Source organism: Ailuropoda melanoleuca, chromosome 2 (assembly GCF_002007445.2).
Source record: "Ailuropoda melanoleuca isolate Jingjing chromosome 2, ASM200744v2, whole genome shotgun sequence".
NCBI lineage: Eukaryota > Metazoa > Chordata > Mammalia > Carnivora > Ursidae > Ailuropoda > Ailuropoda melanoleuca.
This window is the reverse complement of record NC_048219.1, coordinates 135,661,200-135,684,109: the sequence shown is the minus strand read 5'-3', so window position 1 is coordinate 135,684,109 and position 22,910 is coordinate 135,661,200. Positions and strand designations below refer to the sequence as shown.

The 22,910-nt window shown below is 34.7% G+C and overlaps 1 protein-coding gene across 3 annotated transcripts in view; it reads left to right on the top strand.

The window, feature by feature from the left end:
- The window catches only part of SCN7A (sodium voltage-gated channel alpha subunit 7), an 80,654-nt gene extending 63,533 nt beyond the window's left edge, over positions 1 to 17,121 (top strand). For all 3 annotated transcript variants that reach the window (XM_002923800.4, XM_019804424.2, XM_034654678.1), the window contains exons 18-25: positions 2,027 to 2,200; positions 4,408 to 4,515; positions 7,106 to 7,384; positions 8,153 to 8,206; positions 8,983 to 9,120; positions 10,659 to 10,763; positions 11,077 to 11,347; positions 14,070 to 17,121. In XM_002923800.4, coding sequence (XP_002923846.2) covers positions 2,027 to 2,200; positions 4,408 to 4,515; positions 7,106 to 7,384; positions 8,153 to 8,206; positions 8,983 to 9,120; positions 10,659 to 10,763; positions 11,077 to 11,347; positions 14,070 to 15,136 — 2,196 coding nt within the window. In that variant the 3' untranslated portion in view covers positions 15,137 to 17,121. The remainder of the gene's footprint in view (positions 1 to 2,026; positions 2,201 to 4,407; positions 4,516 to 7,105; positions 7,385 to 8,152; positions 8,207 to 8,982; positions 9,121 to 10,658; positions 10,764 to 11,076; positions 11,348 to 14,069) is intronic.
- Positions 17,122 to 22,910: the final 5,789 nt, after the last annotated feature.

The window sequence follows — 22,910 nt, the reverse complement described above, 5'->3', positions numbered from 1 at the left end:
TAAACCGCCAACTCAGTTTTGGCTCAGGTCCTGGGATCCAACCCCAGGTCAGGCTCCATGCTCAGCAGGGAGCCTGCTTCAGGATTCTCTCCCTCTGCCCCTCCACCGGCTCTCTCACTCTCTTCCTCTAAAATAAATAAATGGATCTTTAAAAAAATACAAAAGCATGTGGATATTGCAAGATATAGTAATAAGTGAAAAAAGGAAGATCTAGAATAAAGTGTATCTATTAGATATCTATTAACATTCATATTTCCGGCTGTCATTCATGTATTCTTAAATTGTTTTATTTATTTAATATTGAATGAGGTATGCTACATTTTACATAGAAAATAAAGAAAAATAGAATGTATATTATTTTCTTGTATTTGATTGAAGAGGATTAGAGAAGGATACACAAGAAATAGTTAATTGTGAAATGCACAGAGCAGAGAAAATGGAGTCACAACTGGTAACCAGACTTTGTATTGCATACTTGTTTTTATTTTTTTTAAGATTTTATTTACTTCAGATAGAGTGAGAGAGCACAAGTGGGAAGGGGGTCAGAGGAAGAAGGAGAAGCAGACTCCCCAGTGAGCAGGGACCCTGACATGGGGTTCCATCCAAGGACTCTGGGATCATGACCTGAGCCACAGGCAGACACTTAACTGACTGAGCCACCCAGGCGTTCCTGTGCTGCATACATTTTTAAAATAAACTTTAGGGGCGCCTGGGTGGCACAGCGGTTAAGCGCCTGCCTTCGGCTCAGGGCGTGATCCCGGCGTTATGGGATCGAGCCCCACATCAGGCTCTTCTGCTATGAGCCTGCTTCTTCCTCTCCCACTCCCCCTGCTTGTGTTCCCTCTCTCGCTGGCTGTCTCTATCTCTGTCGAATAAATAAATAAAATTAAAAAAAAATAAAATAAAATAAACTTTATATTGATATTTAGCACACATACTGAAAACCATGGAAATTCTAAGTGTATAGGCTAAAGAATGTTCACCAAGTGAATGCACCTGTGTAACTGTCACTTAGCTTGAGGAATAGAACATTACTAGGACTCCAGAACCACATACCCTGACCCCTAAGAATTACTTCCACACTCCACGTGGGTAGCTGGTATATGGACTTCAACTGCCCTAGATTAGTTTTGCCCATTTTTTATGTTTTTCTTTAATTGAAGACTTTTGATATCTTTTTATACTATTTTGCAAAATATCCTGTTTAATAAATAAATACATGCAATAAAACCCTTTATAATCATTTTAGATATTTATGATTTGCTTATATAGACACTTTTACTCCATATTTGGTTCAATTGAAAGTCAGTAACTCCACTGTCATATTTACTTTTATTTAACATTAGACTTATAAGAATCACACCATTATTTGCATATGATTATTTTAATCCTTATCTAATTTTTGACCTTGGATGCACTTTGATATAAGCCTGCCTGATGTTATTGGTACTTTATTGCCTTTTTTCAGTGTTAAAATAAAAACACAAAGTTGTTTTAAATGACATTGTCAGACTTTGCATCCTCCACAGTAAAATTAAGGTTGACCTATTAAATCTGAGATGCTTCGGATAAATAATTACAGTTTTATTTCATATTCGTGTGTTTCCACTGGTTTACCTGATTATTTCTGCAGCAGAACAAGCTTTGTGACTTTTCTTGTAACAGCAGTGTGGATATCTGAAGACATATTCTTTAAAAATCTCTACTTCTCTATTAGCAACTAGCACTTATCTGCGAGTTGGCAACATGGAATTAGAGATAAGAACCAGTCAGATGTGAGTAAAGGCTCCACCTCTTATATTAAGTGTGATTAACTGATTTGAGAGAAGTTTTTTGGATCACTGCGGTGGCAAGTTTAGTCTGTATAATAAGTTCTGGGACCAATTAATGATGTCTGCTATGGGCATGGGATCAGAAAATGACTTTGCTCACCATCTGCTTGCTAGAGAGGGCATTTAATTCCTCTTTATGCCAAAGAATTTTTAGAAATTACATGTACACTAATCCTTATATTTTTTACCTACAGGCTTTTGAGGATATATATATTGATCAGAGAAGGACTATTAAAATCTTATTAGAATATGCTGACATGATCTTCACTTACATCTTCATTCTGGAAATGCTTCTAAATTGGATGGCATATGGTTTTAAAGCCTATTTCACTAATGGCTGGTACAAGCTAGACTTCATGGTTGTTATTGTACGTATTAAAGAAAAATTTAGAAGTTTATTGTTTGATTTTCTTCTTTACTCTGATTCTCACTTAACTCTTGCATTTACTTATACCTTCTTTTTTTTCCTTCTCTGTACATTTTCAGTTACAAAATCCCCTATATCTTCATTCGTAATGCTTAACATTTGTCCTTTTCTTTAAGTCCTAATATTTTAGAAGTTCAACATTTCTTTCCCGGATTATTCTAACAATCACCTATGAACCCACTACTAACAGAATAGGCTTATTGCACATCATATCCTAAAATATTTAAATTCTGTTGGCTCGATTTTTAAATCATATATTCAAAATTAGACTACTTACCACAGCTTTCACCATCACCATTCTGATTCGAGCTACCAAAAATTCTCATTTGGATCACTGCAACAGATTATCAGCCTGAGATCCAGGCTTCCACCACTGCACACCTTCATTCTGCTTTTCGCATAGCAACCATATGCATTTTACTGTTGTAAAATTGAAGTCAGCTCAAGTCGCTTTTCTTCTTGAAACTCTCCAGTAAACACCTCATTTCACTCAGAGTAAAAAGCTGCATTCTCTGCAATCAAAGCCTACAAGTCTCCACATGATCCAGTCTTATCTCCTACAACTCTCCATTTCCCCCATCCCAGTCAACAGACTGCTCCACCAGCACTGACTTTCCTGAAGTTCTTCAGCTATGCCCAGATGACTTCCATCTTAGTGCCTTTGCACCTATTTTTCCTTCCACCTGGAACTTTGGCTGGCTCACCTCACTTAGTTCGTCTTTCTGAACTACTGTATTGAAAACTGTGTCTACCACAATGCTCCCTTTTCCTTTCTCTGTTTTCTTCATCTCCATAGCACCTATTAATATTACATATTAATTGGTATGCATTGTTTATTCATTGTGATTGTTTGTCTTCCCGCACTGAAAGGTTAGCTCGTTTAGGGGAGAATTGTTTTCCCAATATGGTTCTCTTCTTATCCTCAATGCCTAGAACAATTCATGTATCATAATAGGTACTCAGTAATTTTTGTAACATGAACAAACGGCTCCTATTCTATAACCAATGATTGAAGCTTCTTGTTGTATAAAGAAGATGACTTACAATATCTGACCTTTGTCTTCTAAATAAATTATTGCCAATTAACCTTCTATTCCAACAAAAATCACACTATACCTTCAACCCACCTTCCTCTTTCCTAGTCATTGTTCTTATGTCTCCACATCCCTCCACACTTACATAAATCATATGCTTACTTCAAAGCTCACTTTAAGACCATCTCTTGCTATAGTATAAAAAGAACAAATTTTTCATTTATGCTGCCTTGAAAATACAGAAAATATGAAGATACTATAAAAGTTAATCGTAATTCTACCATCTTGCTTGATCTCCATTAACGTTTATTAATCCTGATTGATTTTTAAAGATTTATTGGTTTATTTATTTTTGAGAGAGAGAGAGAGAGTGCGGGGGGAGGGGCAGAGGGAGAGGAAAAGAGACAATTCCAAGCAGACTCCTCACTGAGCCTGGAGCCTGACATGGGGCTCAACCTCATGACCCCAAGATAATGAACTGAGCTGAAACCAAGAGTCAAATGTTTACTCCCTGAGCCACAAAGGTGCCCCAACCCCGAATGATTTTTATGCATATGCTTACTTTAAAAAATCACCTTAGTATCTCTGTATACGTTTTTGTAATTTGTACTTGTACTTGAAAATATTCATACCCTCCTTGATGTCTCTTCTCCGAAATCCTATTCTATTAACCATATTTATGTATGAATTCATATGTTAATATATTCCAAATTTTGCTTTTATGAATACATAGTGCATTAGTACTAGATTGCAAATGTTCATGAAACTGATTCTTAATTTCAAACTAAAAATTGATATAAATATTAACCTTTGATCATAAAGTATGTCAAATATACAAATTTACAAATTTTTGTTTATTTCAATAATATATATTCCTACTACCAGAAAATATTTACCTTTTTAAAAGTAATTTTAACACAAAGTTATTTTCTTATACGTTTCTATAAGTCATCGTTAAGATATATGGAAATATACATTAAATCTTTTGCATATTTCTTGGTAAGGCTTGACTGTTTATCTTTTTTATAATAAATGCAAAGTTTATTTTGCAGATTGTTTTGATTAAAGTTAAAATTAATCCCTATTAACTCTTTTTTTCCTTAAATATATTTAGGTGTTTTGTCTTAGCTTAATAGGCAAATCTCGGGAGGAATTAAAACCACTTATTTCCATTAAATTCCTTCGGGCACTCAGAGTTCTGTCTCAATTTGAAAGAATGAAGGTAAGAAAAATATTTCTAAGCTAATGTGTATATTTTTATTTAAGATTACTAAACTTCTACAAATTAAATCTTCATAGTCTTCTCATTTGCATCCTTAACATTATTAATGCAAAACCCCTATATTCTATTATTTTAGTATATAGAAGAAAGGTATATTAGTTATGCTTATTAATATTTCAGGTCTTTAGTGCACATAAGATATGAAAAATCGTAAAAATAAGAAGAAAACCCCTAGTAGTTGGGAAAGAATATAAAGTTTCAAAAAGCAATACCATTCTAGCCTACATGAATGTCTATGAGTATTAATAAAATTATCTCAATGTTAAAAATATAACTGGCAGAAGATGAAACTTTGATCACCTAGCTGTTTAAAATTATAGGAATATTGGGGCGCCTGGGTGGCACAGCGGTTAAGCGTCTGCCTTCGGCTCAGGGCGTGATCCCGGCGTTGTGGGATCGAGCCCCACGTCAGGCTCCTCCGCTGTGAGCCTGCTTCTTCCTCTCCCACTCCCCCTGCTTGTGTTCCCTCTCTCGCTGGCTGTCTCTGTCTCTGTCAAATAAATAAATAAAATCTTTAAAAAAAAATTATAGGAATATTGTACATACTAAGTAATTATATGGAATAAAAGTTTGATTTTTAAAATAAATTAGTTTTTTTTAAGTCACACATCACAAGTTATGAATTCTTGTCCTCTCTGCCTCACCAACATGTTAAAACTTCTTCTGGACAATGTGAGAAAAACTAATAGGTTGAGCCACATAAAGCAACTAATGTTCAATCTTTTGGGCCTATAATGGAAACCCACCCCTTATGGCTAGACCTAATGAAGAAAACAAATTTTATGACCAGCACACATAGTATAATTATGTAATATACAGTGATCAGCTATATGCAGAAATGGCAGAAAAAAAAATCTAATTTTACCTTTCATTTCATAATCACACATCAATGTTTTCTTGCATTTTTTGTTTACAGAGATGAGTCATCATTATCCTGCCTATTTGATTAATATTACAGAATATCACATAGTCAATATAGATAGGATCTAATAAGGAAATTATCTATGTTTAATGGTATAAGAAAGGGTCCAGTTTCATTCTTCAGCATGTGGCTGCTCATTTTTCCCAGCACCATTATTGAAGAGACTATCTTTTCACATTGTATATTCTTGCCTCCTTTGTCATAGATTAATTGACCATATAAGCGTGGGTTTATTTCTGGGCTCTCTGTTCTGTTTTATTACAGATTCAGATCTTAAGCTTCATCTCAACATCTGGAAGTTCTGTAGATGAATGATTTCTGAAAATATATCATTGAATATATAAAGAATCACATGATTACAAAATTAATGCTTTATATATTTAATAAACTCAGTCTTGGGTGCTCTGATTACTGAAATATTTGTGTCAACTGTATCTATTGCTTTTATTCTTACATAAGTATATTTTCTAATAAGCATAGCATTTTTTTCCTTAGAAGCATCAGTGGACCTCTCAAAATATTAATGTGCCAACAAAAGATCTGGGGTTTAGTTTTAGAAATAAAATGAAGTGTTACTGAAAGCACAATTGAAAGTGAAAATATTTATTCAAAGCCAGAAAACTAAGAAATAGCAGCAAGAAAATACAGCAAAAAGGGTATGTATCCAGTAATGGCTGAGGGAANAACGGGGCCACAAAAAAAAAAAAAAAAAAAAAAAAAAAAGAGAGAGAGAGAGAAAGAAAGAAATGAGGTTGGGGGAAAGGAGTCAAAAGTGTAAGTGCTAAGGGAAAGACAATGAAATAGCAAAGAGTGAGAATTTCTCTTGGCTATAGGAACAGGCTTACATTTGCCATAACAGCTATCATGGAGTGATAAGAATAAAGTTCTGACTATAAAATTCAAGAGAGAAGGAATTTGAAGAAATGGTGACAGTGGTTCTAGACTCTTCCTGTTATTCAATTTGAGGTGGTGGATTTATTTCCCACACTTCCCACTCTGGAGTGGCTCACCAGTGATGTTCACCAGTGACGTCGAGTGGCGCAGTGAGGAGGTTTGTGATTTTGCAGGCTACAGCTGCCCACTCAGTGTTTCTTGACATAGCCTCTTGCCTTGAGTTCATTGATTACGATCTCTTGGTCTTCCTCTTACTTCCCCTGCCACTTCAGTGTCTGCTTTGCAGGCTAATCCTCCCAAAAGTTAGAATTACCAAGACTTAGATGTAGGCCTGTTTCTTTCTCATTTTACATACTTTCTAGATAATACATACACATATATTTACACGGGTTCAGTTGTCTTGTCCGTTTCTGACACAATACAGGAAGTTGATAAGCATGTTAAATCAGTGAAATAATCATTCTGTTAATCGATTCTGTTGCCTTTTAGTGATTATTTTAGTACCAAAATTTTGAGAATATCTGAAATTTTAATGTATATTTTTTAATTAAAATTTATTATTTAGGTTATTTAAATACCAGCATGTGGCCTATTAAATCTTTAGTGATGGCCCTTTTTTTTCATTATTTCTATATGACATTACATTTAGTATTTCCAATTAAAGTGAATTCACATTTCTTACCTAAAGTTTACCTGTTTGTTTTTATATGCCAGGTGGTTGTGAGAGCTTTGATAAAAACAACTTTACCTGCTTTGAATGTGTTTCTGGTCTGCTTTATGATCTGGCTGGCTTTTAGCATCATGGGAGTACACTTATTTGCTGGCAAGTTCTATGAATGCATTGACCCAACAAGTGGAGAAAGGTTTCCTATATTTGAAGTCATGAATAAGAGTCAGTGTGAAAGCCTTCTATTTAATGAATCCATGCCATGGGAGAATGCAAAACTGAACTTTGATAATGTTGGAAATGGCTTCCTTTCACTGCTTCAAGTAGTAAGTTCACTTCTGATTTTTTTAATCAATGTTTTTATATGTTCATTCATATTAGAGGTGGACATACAGGACAAAATGTGGATGATTCCTAGAGTTGGTTATAACATATTTTAGCAATTATTAGTAGATACATGTTATGGAACATGCTACACTAGGCTTATTTGGAAAGACAGAAGTGAAACACAGACCCCACTCTGCTCGGAGAAGGAAGTACATATGAAGGTAGGATTGACAGGGGAGATGGCAGGTACTGGGAACCTATTTCTACCATCATTGATAAGGTAATAGGGTCACAATTTTTGGTGCAGCTACTACTGTTTTGTTTCTACTTAGTGCTGTAGCTCCTCAGTTCCCCAACATCTAACAGAAGTGAGGAGGTCAATCATTTATTCTTGTCTTACCTCCCCCCATAGAAAAGCACATACATAGCAGTTACAAGTAACAATGACACTTGGACAGCATGTATTTATTCACCATTTATCTATCTCTTTCTCTCTATTTATACTATCTTACAATATTTTGTTATCAACTATAATTAAGCTACACAATGAAGCTAACTGATTTTAAATACTTGTTAATAGACAATATAAATGTGGTAATGAAAGTGATAAAGGCCCCAATTACATGGTTTTTTGAAATGTGATCAGCCTTACTAATCATGTTTTACTGTATTCATAATCATAATAATCATAATAAATTGAGTTTTACATTTTATTTTCCATGAAGCTTAAGATTTCCATAAGAATTAAATACATGTCATTTTTACAGGCAACATTTAATGGATGGATCACTATTATGAATTCAGCAGTTGATTCTATTGGTGTAAGTACAATATCATCTTAGAGCCATTGTTAAGGTTCAAGAAAAAATTATTTTTGCAATTCAAGAACAGGGTACCTACAATAACAGAATAAATAACATGATAAAAGTAAATGCCTATGCTAGACAGATATTAAATACATTTCAGATTATTTCACTGAAAATGAAATCCTTCCGAGATTATGTACAGAGGATGAAGTCAGTAGGCCCCATTTGAAGGATTATCAGACTTCATTGATAAACCAATGCAGTAAACTTTAAAATCCAAATAAACAAAGTGATGCTATCACTTCATCAAAGAACAAAGAAGAAATATTACCTCATGTAGAATTGTTGGGTTTTTTCCGTTATAAACTGTTTTATAAATCTTATGTTTTAGAAAGTTGGTATATCAACATTTTGCTTATTTTTTTTACTTTTTAATTTATTTTTATTTTTTAAGATTTTGCTTTTTAGAGCAGTTTTAGGTTTACAACAAAATTGGGAGGGTGGTATAGAGATTTCCCATATAACCACTGTCCCCACACACGCATAGACTATTATCAACACCACTCACAGGAATGGGCACATTTTTACCAAGGATGAACCTACATTGACATGTCATAATCACCCAAAATCAGTAGTTTACCTTAGGGTTCGCTTGGTGTTGTACATTATATTAATGATTTTGGACAAATGTGTAACGACATAACTATCATTACAATATCATACAGAATATTTTCACTGCCCTAAAAATCTGCTATGCCCTAGCTTATTTTATTTTTTAACTTAACTTTTAGGTAAATAGGCAACCTAATTTTGAAGACAACATCTACATGTATTGTTACTTTATCAGCTTTATTATTATTGGATTATTTCTTCCTTTGAGTATGCTGATCGGTGTTATTATTGCTAATTTCAACAAGCATAAAATAAAGATAAGTACAAATATTCTTTGTTCACTAATGCCTGAGAAAATCAAGCACATGTATAAAAATGTCCTGCTTCAAATAATTGGTTTGGGATTCAGCTTAATGTCTTTTTTATTTTGTACTTAGCTAGAAAAACCAGATTGATATTCCTGCATATTGAGAAATATTGATAAAATGTTCATCTTTACATTGTTTTCTATATTCAAATGTAAACAGGCAAGTTTAAAAGTTTAAAGTTACAAGTGTTTTTATGTATGTGTTTGTAAAAATGACACGTTGACAAGTAGTGTTGTGGTGTGTCTGCACAAATGTGTGAAGAAGTTCAAGAAAAATAAGCTACACTTTTTTACTCTCTGATATGTTCAAAGCTTCAGAGTCATAAGCAACATAGACATCTTTGTCAGCACAGTAGCTTTTCCAGCTAGAAGTAGAGAGAATCCTAAATCCTAAATACATGACCTAAATAGGAGTGTTTGAACTGATTAAGAGACAATTCAGAGAAGGAACCAAACAACCCATTTGGTGCCGTCTCCGCACAAAGATTTCCTTCAGGGCTGCTACAAATGCAAAGGCCTCAAAAGTCCTTGAAGTCTGCTTATTTTAACCACAGAGACCTACTCTCTAGAGGTGTAGGAAAGCCTAAAAAAGTCAAAGAAAAAAATAGTCTGTCTTGAGATTCTATCTTCAATCATGTCATCAACATTCAGCCATGTACAGAATTTGGTAAACAAACTGCTTTCAGTCTCTGCTAAACAAATGGGACTAGAACAGTGTGCAAATATGCATTCGGTTGGATGCTTCACCTTCTTGGGATTTCAACCCATTGTAATACCATCCCAGGATCTGCTTCTGGACTTCAAATTGGTGACTTTTGTCAAATTTAAGTGACTAAGTCCTGACTTGGGTCAGTAATATTCCTAATTTCTAGAGTAATGCAACATTTACCTCTTAATCCCTTTATATTTTTTGTATAAGATACTGAAATTAGCACTAGAGACACAAAGATAAATAAGCTCTAGAAGGTGCTATGAAGATGTAAGCACAAGGTACTGTTGGAGTAATAGTATAAAAATATCTTCTGATAAGTATTATTTGGAAAATTAAGTAATATATGAACTTCTAAAAACTCATAAATGACCAACTCTATTTTTTCCTGCTTATTAGAAGGTACAAACCAATTTTATCTTTAGCTTTTGAATTCAATTTTTCTTAGTAAACTTTTCCATTTACCCCCACTGTTTCTCCTTTGTCTCTGTTTAACATGAGGTAGGCCTCAGGAGACTGAAAAGTTAAAAAAGAGTTGACTGCCCACAAGAAAGTGCACTAAAAGACAATTGATTTCAGTCATTACCATATATTTTACATGTTTAGTGTGGATTTGTATGCAGCAAGTCAGACGTGGTTAAAGGTGACTTAGATCATGGCCTTTATGCCCTTTGTAAAAGATAAATCAGTGATTACCAAGCTTTCCAAGATGTCTGTTAATGATAAGGTAAAATTTAGATTCAATGTGATTTTAATATCTTTTTCTTTCATTTCTTTACCAGGGAGGCTCAAATATCTTTATAACCGTCAAACAGAAGAAGCAACCCCGTGCCCTGAGGAGGCTGCTGTGTGAGGACTCTCAAAAAAGAATACATCGCCCAGGAGTAAGGAAACGTCTAGATTTGTTTTTCAAGCTTCAGGAAAAGTTACTTTTGTATACTTTCTTTTAAAAATGAAAATGTGTTTTTGAAATTCTTCACAAATGCTTTTGACAAAATTAAAAAATATGTTCCTTAACAAAGTTTGTATGATCTTTTATTTCTTTGTTTTGACTATTCACTATAGTTATAGTTCGGTAAAAACTTAGATCCTCACTTATTTTCCTGTTTATGCTAGGAGGGAAATTATAAATATACAGACAATATGTGTGTGTGTATAACCTATTAATAAGGCTCTTTTTCTTTTTTTCATCCACAGAATAAATTCCAAGGATTAATCTTTGACTTGGTAACAAGTGAAGTTTTTAATGCCATCGTTATGGCTCTTATCTGTTTTCAAGCAATAACCATTATGATACAAAGTGATGAACAGAGTCAAAATATGGACATTGCGCTCTGCTGGATTAACTTGGTTCTTATTATACTATATACTGGAGAATGTATACTGAAGCTCATTGCTTTCCATTGCAACTATTTCACCATTGGATGGAACATTTTTGATTTTATGGTGGTCATTTTCTCTGTTACAGGTAAGATTTTTAGTCAGATTTTCTATTGTAGTAATACTAATTCAGGAAAGTTCTTATACTGAATGTGTCCTAAAATATAGTCTCTTAATAGGCAAAACAGAGAAGAGATCCTTCTTATTCCAATAGGAATGGCCTATATTTTTGCATTCATACATGTACACATACCTGACAACTATAAGGTATTCAAAATACTTGTTGAATTAATACATACACTTTACTTCAGAAGTCACTCCTTCAGTATATCATATACAGTATTTTCTAGGATGGCTCTAGAAAGAGCTTTACATCTTAGCATGATATAACCTTTCAAGGTCCCTATTCTTTTTTCTCTAATCTCTAAAACTGTTTACAACTTTCACAACACTAGAGTGTTAGGCTTTAATGAATTTGTCACCAGTTTTCTCTTATCCTGGGGATTTCAGTCTTTTATTTAACAAATATATTTTATTATCCCCTTTGTGAATAGATATTATGCTAGATGCAAAGAATCCAATAGTAAACAAGGTAGATATAATGCCTGTATGCACATAGTTTACAATCTAGTAAGGGATACAAATGATTAAATAGTACATATTTAATGTTGTGTTATTAAAGTTGTGATAAGGGAAGAAACAGAGGGTGTTACAGTGGCACAAAAGAGTGAAAGGAACCTAACGGTAAATAGAGGTCAGAGGAAACTGCATGGATGAAGCAAAATCTAAATAAAGACATATTGGATAAGGGAGTAGCCAAGGAAAGAATCTAGGATAAAAATGTTTTAGGCAGGGAAAAGTTTGTTTACTGTCTGCCTCCCCATAAGACACATACTAGAGTGTAAGCTCCATAAGAGACGGTATTTAAATGTTGTGTCAAACACTATTCTATATAGTCATAGTGAAAATGTGGACAAACTATCTGCCCACTTTTGCTTCCAGAAAATTCAACTGGTTCATTTGGTAGTAGAAGCAGTCCAACTATTATAGACAAGCACAAGAAGCTTGAAAGAAAAGTACGTAAAGGCAAGAAGGGGCTGAAAGGAAGAAAATAGAGGAATATGGAATTAAAAAGCCCTTTGGGATTAAAGGGAGAGTTACTGAATCAGAGATCTCGAAGGAGAGCAAATCACAGTCAGAGAGAAAGCTGTTTGATTTTGAAATCTCAGAAGGTGAAGAATCCTGGGTCCAGAATATGGCCATAACTGCATATGACTAAAGTAAAATGGTGGAGATTATTACAGTAAAGAAAGTCAAAGAACAAGAGACTGGCCCTTCAATGAGCTGTTGGTAGTAGGTGCTGGGGTGGAAAGGGCGACACTGAACCAAGTACTAAGTCTCCAATGAGTGTAAGTGAGGAGGAATAAATAGATCATAGAGCCAAGAAATGGTAGGCAATAGTATATAGTTCAATGGCATGATTCACAATGTGTTACACAGAAAATTCTTTTTTTCTTTATAAAATTGACTTAAAGTGTCTGCAAATCATATTGGAAAGAATGAAAGATGCTTGATCATTCCATTTTTATACCCCAAGAAATATGGAGTGGGAAGAAAGAGCTGTCTGCCCTTGACAATATTCCAAGGGAAATAGTGTCCTCAAGATAAAGTCAGATTTTAGATAAGAAAGGAGGTGAAGAAAATGTAGTGACGAGGATGTAGAAAAAATTGTCTGCAATTATATGGGGATACGTCTGGCATAATGGAAGAATTTGGAAGATTGTGAAGAGAAATGAAAATTTGAGTCAGAGCAGAAGATTCACTAAAGCAAGGTGGAGATGAAGATATAGGTACGATAGAATGTCAGAGAGAATGTCATCATCGGCAATGACCAAATTGAATGGAAAAATGAGACATGATCCTTCCAGATTCAACAAACCTACCATCTTAGTTAGAAGCTTCATGGGATTCTCTCCTTCCCACCTTCTCAATTCAAAATGAACCTCAGTCTCTCCAGTACTTCCAGAGAACATCCCCTATACTTTTAGGGTAATTGTAATTTTACTTTGTTTTATAGTTATAGCTCTCACTCCCATAGTTCCCTCATCTACCAACAACTGCTACAAAAATAGTTCTAGGCCAAGATTCATTTACTTAATTCCATTTAAAGCTGCTAAGGGCCCAAATACTACTTAAGAAATAAATTAATTAAATTATAATCTGTGAATCACCGAATGCCAGACATTTTTGTAATTATATTTATCAACTAGGTCTTTCTACCTTGCATTAGAATTACTTTAAATATCTACCTCTACTCTCTAGATTTTGAGGTTTTTGAGGGAAAAAGTCAGGTCATTCATCTTTACATATTTGCATGACACCTTTATGAGATATCCAGTAAAGGCTAGGCTGGATTGAACTAAATTTCTTCATGCAACTACAATCAGAAAAAAATATGACTACTATTTTTTATTATGGAATCATGCCATCTGTGATTCCAAAAGTACTTGCCCTATAGTACTCTTAAGATGATGATACAAATAATTCTCTTCCAAATTTTGCTAGATACCCTGAAAATTGCCGCAATTAGTATTTGGCTAATCCCCACTTTTAATATGTTCTGTTATATGGGAAGGGCTAATAAAATGATCTTAATATATAGAAAAAATGATATAATAATAATTGAAATAAGAAATAGTTGAAATAAATAAATAATTGAAATAATAAATGAAATAAAATAATTTGTATTCCTCTAAACATAATCATATTTAAGTAATTTTATTGCCTGTTTTATCTTCTCCCACACCAAGAACTATTTCTGCCTGTGATGGTAGGATACTACCTTGTGCCTCCTTCCATTATGCAACTGATAAGACTCTCACGAATCCTCCACATCCTGCGTCCTGGGAAAGGACCAAAGCTATTCCGTGATCTGCTGCTCCCTTTGATATTGTCTCTCCCAGCATTGTTGAACATCAGCCTTCTCATCTTCCTGGTCATGTTCATCTACGCCATCTTTGGAATGTACAATTTTGCCTATGTTAAAAAGGAAGCTGGAATTAATGATGTGTCCAACTTTGAAACCTTTGGGAGCAGTATGCTCTGTCTTTTCCAGGTTACAATATTTGCTGGCTGGGATGGGATGCTCAATGCAATTTTCAACAGCAAATGGTCTGAGTGTGATCCTGATAAAATTAACCCTGGGACTCAGGTTAGAGGAGATTGTGGTAACCCCTTTGTTGGGATTATTTATTTTGTCAGTTACATCCTCATATCATGGCTGATCATAGTAAACATGTACGTTGTTGTTGTCATGGAATTTTTAAATATTGCTTCAAAAAAAAAAGCCAAGACATTAAGTGAAGATGATTTTAGGAAATTCTTTCAGGTATGGAAGCGGTTTGATCCTGATAGGACCCAGTATATAGACTCTAGCCAGCTTTCAGATTTTGCAGCTGCTCTTGACCCTCCTCTTTTTATGCCAAAACCAAACAAGGGCCAGCTTGTTGCCATGGATCTTCCCATGGCTGCTGGGGACAGAATTCATTGCCTTGATATCTTACTTGCTTTAACAAAGCGAGTTATGGGTAAAGATGTGAGGATGGAGAAAATTATTTCAGAGATGGAATCAGGGTTTGTGTTAGCAAACCCTTTTAAGATTGCATATGAGCCAATTACAACTACACTGAAACGAAAACAAGAGGCAGTCTCAGCAACCATAATTCAACGTGCTTATAAAAGTTACCGCTTGAGGCAAAATGACAAAAATACATCAGATATTCATATGATAGATGATGACAAAGAAGTTCAGGCTACCACAGACAATGCCTATTTTGACAAAGCTGAGGAAAAGTCAACTATTCAAAGCCAAATCTAATCCCACTTACCACCTTTTCACCTTCTTCACCTTCTAAAAATGTTAGAAGTTTGAATCAGAAATAAAAACAAAGATCAGAGAAGTAAAGATTTTACTTACTCATCAGTTGTTTATAATCCATGGAAGTTTAAGCTGTGTTCACAAGACTCCATGTCAAGTTTACTTTTTATCTTTGTATATTCGGTCTAACTAAGACAACCCCTTAAAGTCACTTCAGTGAGTTAAAATGGCTTCAAATTGCCATTTGATAATCCAGTGCTTGTTTTCTCTCTCTGGTTTTTATGGTGTGTGTTTCTTCTTGAGGATCAGGGAGGTGATGGTAGAGATTAGTAGCAAAAGGGGCTTCCTTGTATATCTTAGGCCTACTTTATGGGATTCAAGTCACCATTAATAGGACTTAGTTACAAATAAGCATGTACAATAAGTACTTTCTTAAGGTGAGATAGTGTTAAAAAATAGTTTGCTACAGGCCATTAAATCATAAAGATGCCAACTGGGGGGAGAGAAAAGGGCAGTTCTTAGAAAGTTCCTTTGAGATCAACCGCGGATACTCTTGGGCTGATCCAAACCAAGTTTGGTTGACTGAAGCCTTGGTTTTGGTTTTTGTTTTCTTTTACTTTTGGTACTGGGAATTAGTATTGTTTGTTTTTAGATTCCTGTTTTTTCATCTGTTTGACTAGCTCTACCTAAGCTCTAGCTCTTCAACAGAATGAATTCAGAGAATAAGTAGCACAAAGGGAACTTTAGTTATGGCCTACATTCTCCTCATATTTTTTTCTCATTTATACTTTCTTAAAGTATATATTGACTAAAATGATATAATACAGAAACTGTTAGTAGATTCATGTATTATCATAAGACTGATATATTTTTACCATTTATCCATAATGTAACACTGAGTAGTAAGATCTGACAAATGAAAGTCATAATATGAATTAGAAGATTCAAGGGTTGCCATTATGTCTCGGGATTTTCACAGAGTCTTGTCCTTACTTGGGAAACTGTGTCCACTTTGAAATACTTTTCACTGTACTTTATGGTTCTCTATAACTTGGAGAAAGAAAATGACCACTGATACTGTGAAGAGTCTGATCAAAGTGTAAGTTTGTTGTTGGTGGTGTTATGTAATATTAGTGTATACAAATTAGTTTTCACTTTCTCACTCATTTAAGTTTGTTTTTGCTGTTTTGAATCTCATCGCACACACTGTAAAATGTTTTGTGTTTGAAAAACTTGAAAACCCTAATTATTAATTTTTGCTATTGAAATTGTCTTTAAAAGATAGGCACAAATAGTTGGTTTTTGATATAATCATAAAAATGCAGCCACTTGCATCCATGTAGTACGAGATTCTGATATTTGTTCCCTTTGTATGAAGATTGATTTCAATGTGCCTACAAAATCCTAAAGGATTCAGAAAGAAAATATGGATACTGTTGACTTAAATGGCAGACTTTAAATATATTGTATGACATTCAATGTCACTTAAATGTCAACGATTGTATTTTATTATGAATGCATGATCTTGAGCCTTAACTATTATAGTCTATTTCTGCTCCTCAGAAATGTTTTAACTTGACCAAGATGCCTTTGGGGGAACCCTTAAGTTAATGTAATTTCAGGGTTCTGATTCTTTCTATAAGTGTTCCTTCCCTTTGTCCTCCCATTCTTCATCATGTAATGGGGACTAGTGAGGAACTAATGTTAACTTGGTGACATGGTGACAGCTGGTGCTTTATCTAAATTTCTTAGTTTTCTCCTTCTTGGAAATGCTTTAATGTAGAAACTGCTTCAGATATTTAAACTGAACCTTAACATGCTTCTGTAAATTCAAGACCATTAGCTGATTTTAGTTTGAAAGTTATATCCCACATAAACCATGTTTGCCATTAACCTTCCAAAAACTGTGTAAAGAATTATTTTTAACAAAGTCTTACAATATATTCTACTTTTTAGAAACTATAAAATATAATAAATACAACCTGTTAACCACAGTAAGCTTTTGGTTTTTTTCTTTGATAAGTCAGGTCATCTACTTTGTATGATAAGAACTTTTCAAATGAGCCTAATTACATTAAAGCTTATTCATTCGGGCTCAAAATTCAAAACTGGCAAAATTGTGCTTCCTTTGGATTAAAAAAATTTTGTAAAATAAATGTTAGTAAGCTTAACAGAGACCCTTACACATTGACAAAACTTATAAAGTACTCCTCCTATCAAAGTCATAAGTTTATTAGATATATCTCAGTATTAATTAGAATTTGCTTTATGGAGGATAATGCTGAAATTAAATTGATTGGTGTGCTATCATTTGTCAATCTGCTTCTTTAAAAAATTTTTCTGCTCCTTTAATAAGTATAGTGAATATACTTTAAAATGGTTTTAAAGATATTGGAAATAGCTTCCATTTATTGAGCAGACTATTATGCCCAGCCTTGCGGTAAGTTTTTATCATGCATGAACCCAGCATATTCACAACAACTCATGAAGCAATGATAATTTTCATTTTATAGATGAACAAAATAGACTTAGAAGGGTTATAAGAGCTTCTATATGACACAGAACGTGTAAGCAATGAAGCCAGAACACTAAACCAAGTAGAGTTTCAGAGCCTTAATATTTGACCACTATGTACAATAACTGTCTAGTAATAAATGACCTAACTAGAGGCAGAAGATATACATCCATACATACATACATACAGAGATAAATCTGAGAATAGAGAACTTGCTGACTACTGAGGGAAAACAGCTACTTATAATATATGGTAATTTTTATACTATTGGTATAAATTGCAATATGTATTCGGGAAAGAATGATGGGCTCTACATTGAAAATTATAGGTGAAGTTAGTAAAGTGGATCCTGGAAGAAAAAGAAAGATATTACCAATTAGAGAAGAAGGTAACTGTAGTCAACACAAAGACATTTTTAAGAAAAGGAGTCCATACAGAGATGATACCTAAGGTTCTAAGCCTTTGGTTCTTCAGGCTAGACTATAAAAAGAAAGAGGAATTAAAGATGGGGTAAAACATCTAACCCAGAGATTGGGTGGAAAATTAGAGAATTACTCTGAGCACCCTGATCCCTTCCCAGACATGCTTTATCTTGTCCTTTGGTTCTTGAACACTCTTCTCCCTTAACTGTTCTTTCCAGAGATTCCAGGTCCACATTCTCAATTCTAACAGTCAATAAAGAGCTCCAGTGAATGACTGAGTCTTCACTCTTCAGGTGGGGACTTTATCTTTTACGTTAGAGAACCTAACACTGTCAGGGTCAGACACTTACTCATCTCCTCATCTGTAAGTGAACCTCTTATCTTCATTGACTTCAAAAGCCCATATGAGCTCAAAGGATTTTCTCTCAATTCCAGCTAGTTAGTTTATGAACCATCCAGGAGGCACAACACCCCCTAAGTCTACATCACATGAGAGTAACTTGTTTTTTTAAAAAAATTTTTATTATGTTATATTAGTCACCATTCAGTACATCATTAGTTTTTGATGTAGTGTTCCATGATTCATTGTTTGCATATAACACCCAGTGCTCCATGCAATACGTGCCCTCCTTAATACCCATCACTGGGCTAGCCCTACCCTCCACCCCGCTCCCCTCTGAAACCCTCAGTTTGTTATGAGAGTAGCTTCTTAAAATGATCCGTAAGTTCAGAGTTACCAATCATGTAAAATCTCATCATATTCTTCCCTTCTTTTCTCCCTCCCATTTTTGTTTTCATAAGATTCTTTTGAACACCTCCTAGGTATTAGACACAACAATTTAGAGATAAATAAGGTTGTCTTTATCCTTAAAAAGGTAGTAGTCAGGGATTTCCAGAGAAACAGAACTAATAGAACACAGAGGTTTCCTCCACTATCCAAAAGTAGAGTGCTCCTGTAAAATCTCATATGAGCTGAAATGATGTAAGGTGAAGTAGTTACCACTAATTGATATGGGAAAAAATGTTATCATTCCCAAACCCAAAAAATAACCTCTTAGGCTTTTCTGTTACCTTAGGACAGAACTTGCTAATGGATACACAAAATATATCAAGACAAAGTACAGATGCTTACAAACACAGTTCAAAGTTGTGGCAGTTTGATGCTGAGATGCTGAGTGTATTTCCAGGGAAGGAGCTTGATGGGGCCGCTCTTGCTGCCTGGATAACAGCTTATGGCAAAAGAAATGCTATTTTCACTTTTCCTTTAATTTTTCTTTTCTTTTTTCTTTTCATAAAAGTGAAAATGCTCTTCGAATTTCTTTTGGTTGGCGAAAACGGGCACTACTGTAGGTCTTTTGTAAAAGCAAAGTGGTGCAACTCAAACTTTTGAAAAGCGAGGGATACCTGTATATAGATTTGTAAGAGGAAATTTATTATTACGGGGAATGTTTTGCAGGATGAAAGAAGCTGAGATATGTGGCAATATACCATGTGCAAGCTGGAGAATCAGGAAAGTCAGTGGTATAATTAAGTCCAGATCTTAAGGCCTGAGAACAAGGAGAGCCATGGTATAGCTCTTAGTCCAAGGCTGAGGCCAAATAATGTGGGGAGGGGCACTGGTGTAAGGCCTGGAATTCATCTTAAGACCCAAGAACCAGGAACTCCAACGTCCAAGGGCAGGAGAAGATGAATGTCCTAGCTCAAGGACAGAGAGAGAGAATTTATCCTTCCCTCCATCTTTTTGTTCCATTCAGGCCCCCAATGAATTGGATGATGCTTGCCCACATTGGTGAGGGCAGTCTTCTTTTTTTTCATCCTTTTACTTTTAACAGTCAGATGTCATTGGATTTAAAATGAGTTTCTTGTAAGCAGTACATAGCCAGGTCACATTTTTAAATACTTTTTATTGATTTACTTAGACCATTTACATTCAAGGTGATATTAATATGTTAGCACTGAAGGTTTCCATTTATTATTTGTTTTCTATTTATTTCTTTTGGTCTCATTTCTCTATTTCTGATTTCTCTGTTTCTGTTTTCTGGACTTCCTGCACAACACTTGAACATGTTTTAGGATTCCATCTTGATTTATGTACTGTGTTTTTGAATGTATCTCTTGTGTATCTTTGGTAGAGGTCATTCTGAGTATTACTAATCTGTCCCTCTATCTATGTATGAATTACACCGTTCACTAGCATCAACATTTTACCACTTTGAGTGAAGTGTGGAAACCTCATTCTCATTTATATCCCTTTGTCTTCCTCATTTTTAAGGTCTCGGTGTCATGGGAATCAGATGATACTATAATTTTTTTTTAAGGTTTTATTTATTTAGAGAGAGAGACCATGCATGAGTCCAGGGAGAGGCAGAGGGAGAGAGAGAGAGAATCGCAAGCAGACTCCATGCTGAGCATGGAGCCTGTCACGGGCCTCGATCTCATGACCCTTAGATCACGACCTGAGCTGAAATCAAGAATTGGATGCTTAACCGACTAGTGACCTAGGCGCCCATGATGCTATAATTTTTGTTCCAATCATAAAATATGGTTTTAAAACTCCTGAGGAAATGAATGGTTCTTTGAACGTACCTATATTATCTGCTCTTTGCCATTATTCCTTTTTCCTTCCTGATGCTCTAGTGTTCCTTCTTTTATCAATTCCTTTCTGTTTGAAGAATTTTGCTTAGCCAATCTTTAGGAATAAGATATTTTATTTCTCTTTAATATTTTTATACTTATATGTTGAAATGATACCATTTTCGATATACATTTTGGTATACATTTTTGGGTTAAACTAAATATATTACTAAATTTTAAAAAGGAATATGTCTGCTAGTAATAAATTCCTTTAGCTTTTCTTTTTCTGAACATATTTTTATTTCTCTTTCATTCCTCAAGTATGGATTCACAGAACATAGAATTTGTGGCTGACAGTTCTTTTATTTCAACACTTCTAGTTTCTATGACTTCAGATTTGAAATCCATTATCGTTTGAATTGGTATTTTCCTGCAGGTAATACTCATTTCCCTCTAGTTGCTTTCAAGAATTTTTCTTTGTGTTTATTTTTCTAAATTTTAACTGTGGTGTATCTTTGGCATGGATTTCTTTGTATTTATCCTACTTAGTGTTTACTCAGCTTCTTGGAATTATAGGCTTGTGTCTTTTACCAAATTTAGGACACTTTCAGCCAATACTTCAAACAACTTTTCAGCTCCCCTCTTTTCTGCTTTCCTTCTGGGGTTTGTTGACATGAATGATGGCTCTTTGTTATTGTCTCATAGGTCCCTGGGGCTCTGTTCATTTTTTTTTCTGGTCGATTTTTTTCCCTCTCTGCTGTTCAGATTGAGTGAATTCTATTGTTCTGTACTCAAGTTCACTGATTTTCTCCTGTCATCTTCATTCTATTCTATTGAGCCATCTACTCAGTTTTTTTATTTCTGTTATTACATTTTCCAGTTCTGTAATACATTTTTTTCCTTCTAAAATCGATTTCCTCAGAGATTTTCCATTTTTTAAATTTGTTTCAAGAAAATTTATAATTGATTGTTGAAGCATTGTTATAATGCATGCCTTAAAATTTTTTTCAGATAATTCTGATATTTGATTCATCTCAGTATTGCATCAGCTAATTGTATTTTCTCTTTCAAGATGTGACTTTTTTTGTTCTTAGTATGCTGAATAATTTTTTTTCCATCATACTCAGGGAATTTGTCTACTATGGTGGGAAATAGTGGATCCTATTTAAGTCTTTTATTTTAGCAGGTAGTCACATTATTTCAGTTTAGCACGTAGGTCTTGATCTACTTTTGTGAGCTGTGGTTCCTTGGCAGGTTAATTTTTCAGAGGCTTTGTGGTGCTATTTTGATCTTCTTGGTTTTTCTGGTGTTGTTTGGACTCCCACTGGTTTCTGTTGGTGCTGCCTAAGGGACTGGAAGAAGTTTCTACAGGTCAGGCAACCTGGTTTTTCTCAGTGGTGGTTGGGGAAAACAGGTGAATCCCTTTACTTATAGCTCATGAGAAAAAAAAAGGCTCCTGAATTGGGTTATCTGTGGCTGCATTCCCCTTGCTGGCTCTACCCACCCATTATAGTGTCTCTGGACAGGGAAGGAGAGTCTCAGGCAGGCCTCTGGATCAAAGAGAGACTTTCTGGATCAAAAAGGCTTTTTGTATCAGGCCAACTGCTGCAGCTTGATCTCTCTGGCCAGTTCCATCCATCTGCTTTGGCAGAAAAGGGTCATCTCTGGCCCAGCAGAAAAGGGAGTTCTTCCCCAGTCACCTTATTTTTGGTAGGGCCCTCAAGAAATTCTTGTCAGTAGTGCAGTCTTGTTTAATATTGCCAGAGGGACTCTCTTTAGATTCGGGAAGAATAAGCCTACCTGAACTACTTGCTGTTTTTAGATCAAGGGTGGGTGGACTTCTGCTGTTGGGTGTTAGGATGCAAGATGCCTTTCACTGCGCTGTGTCTCTAGTCATGGGTTCTCAAGCCAACTTGCTTTCTTTTTACCACCCTCAGGGTCCTTCTTTGGTTGTGTCTTGTGCCGTTCCCAGTTGTATTTAGCTTAAAGGAGCAGAGAAAATATGGTCTACGACATCTTGTCTTAATCAAAAGTTTCAGTATATTTTTTAAATGTCTGTTAAAACTGTTAAAGGGAAAGTTAGTTAATGTAGAATATTTCATTTTCCAATATCAATTAAATGAGGCATCACTTTAATTGGACAATTAGGTAAATATAGTATTAATGTAAATACTAAAGAACACTAAAATACTATGAAATTAGTACTAAATACTAAATATTAGAATTAGTGTAAAATTATATTTCCACTAATTAGGCTGCTTAG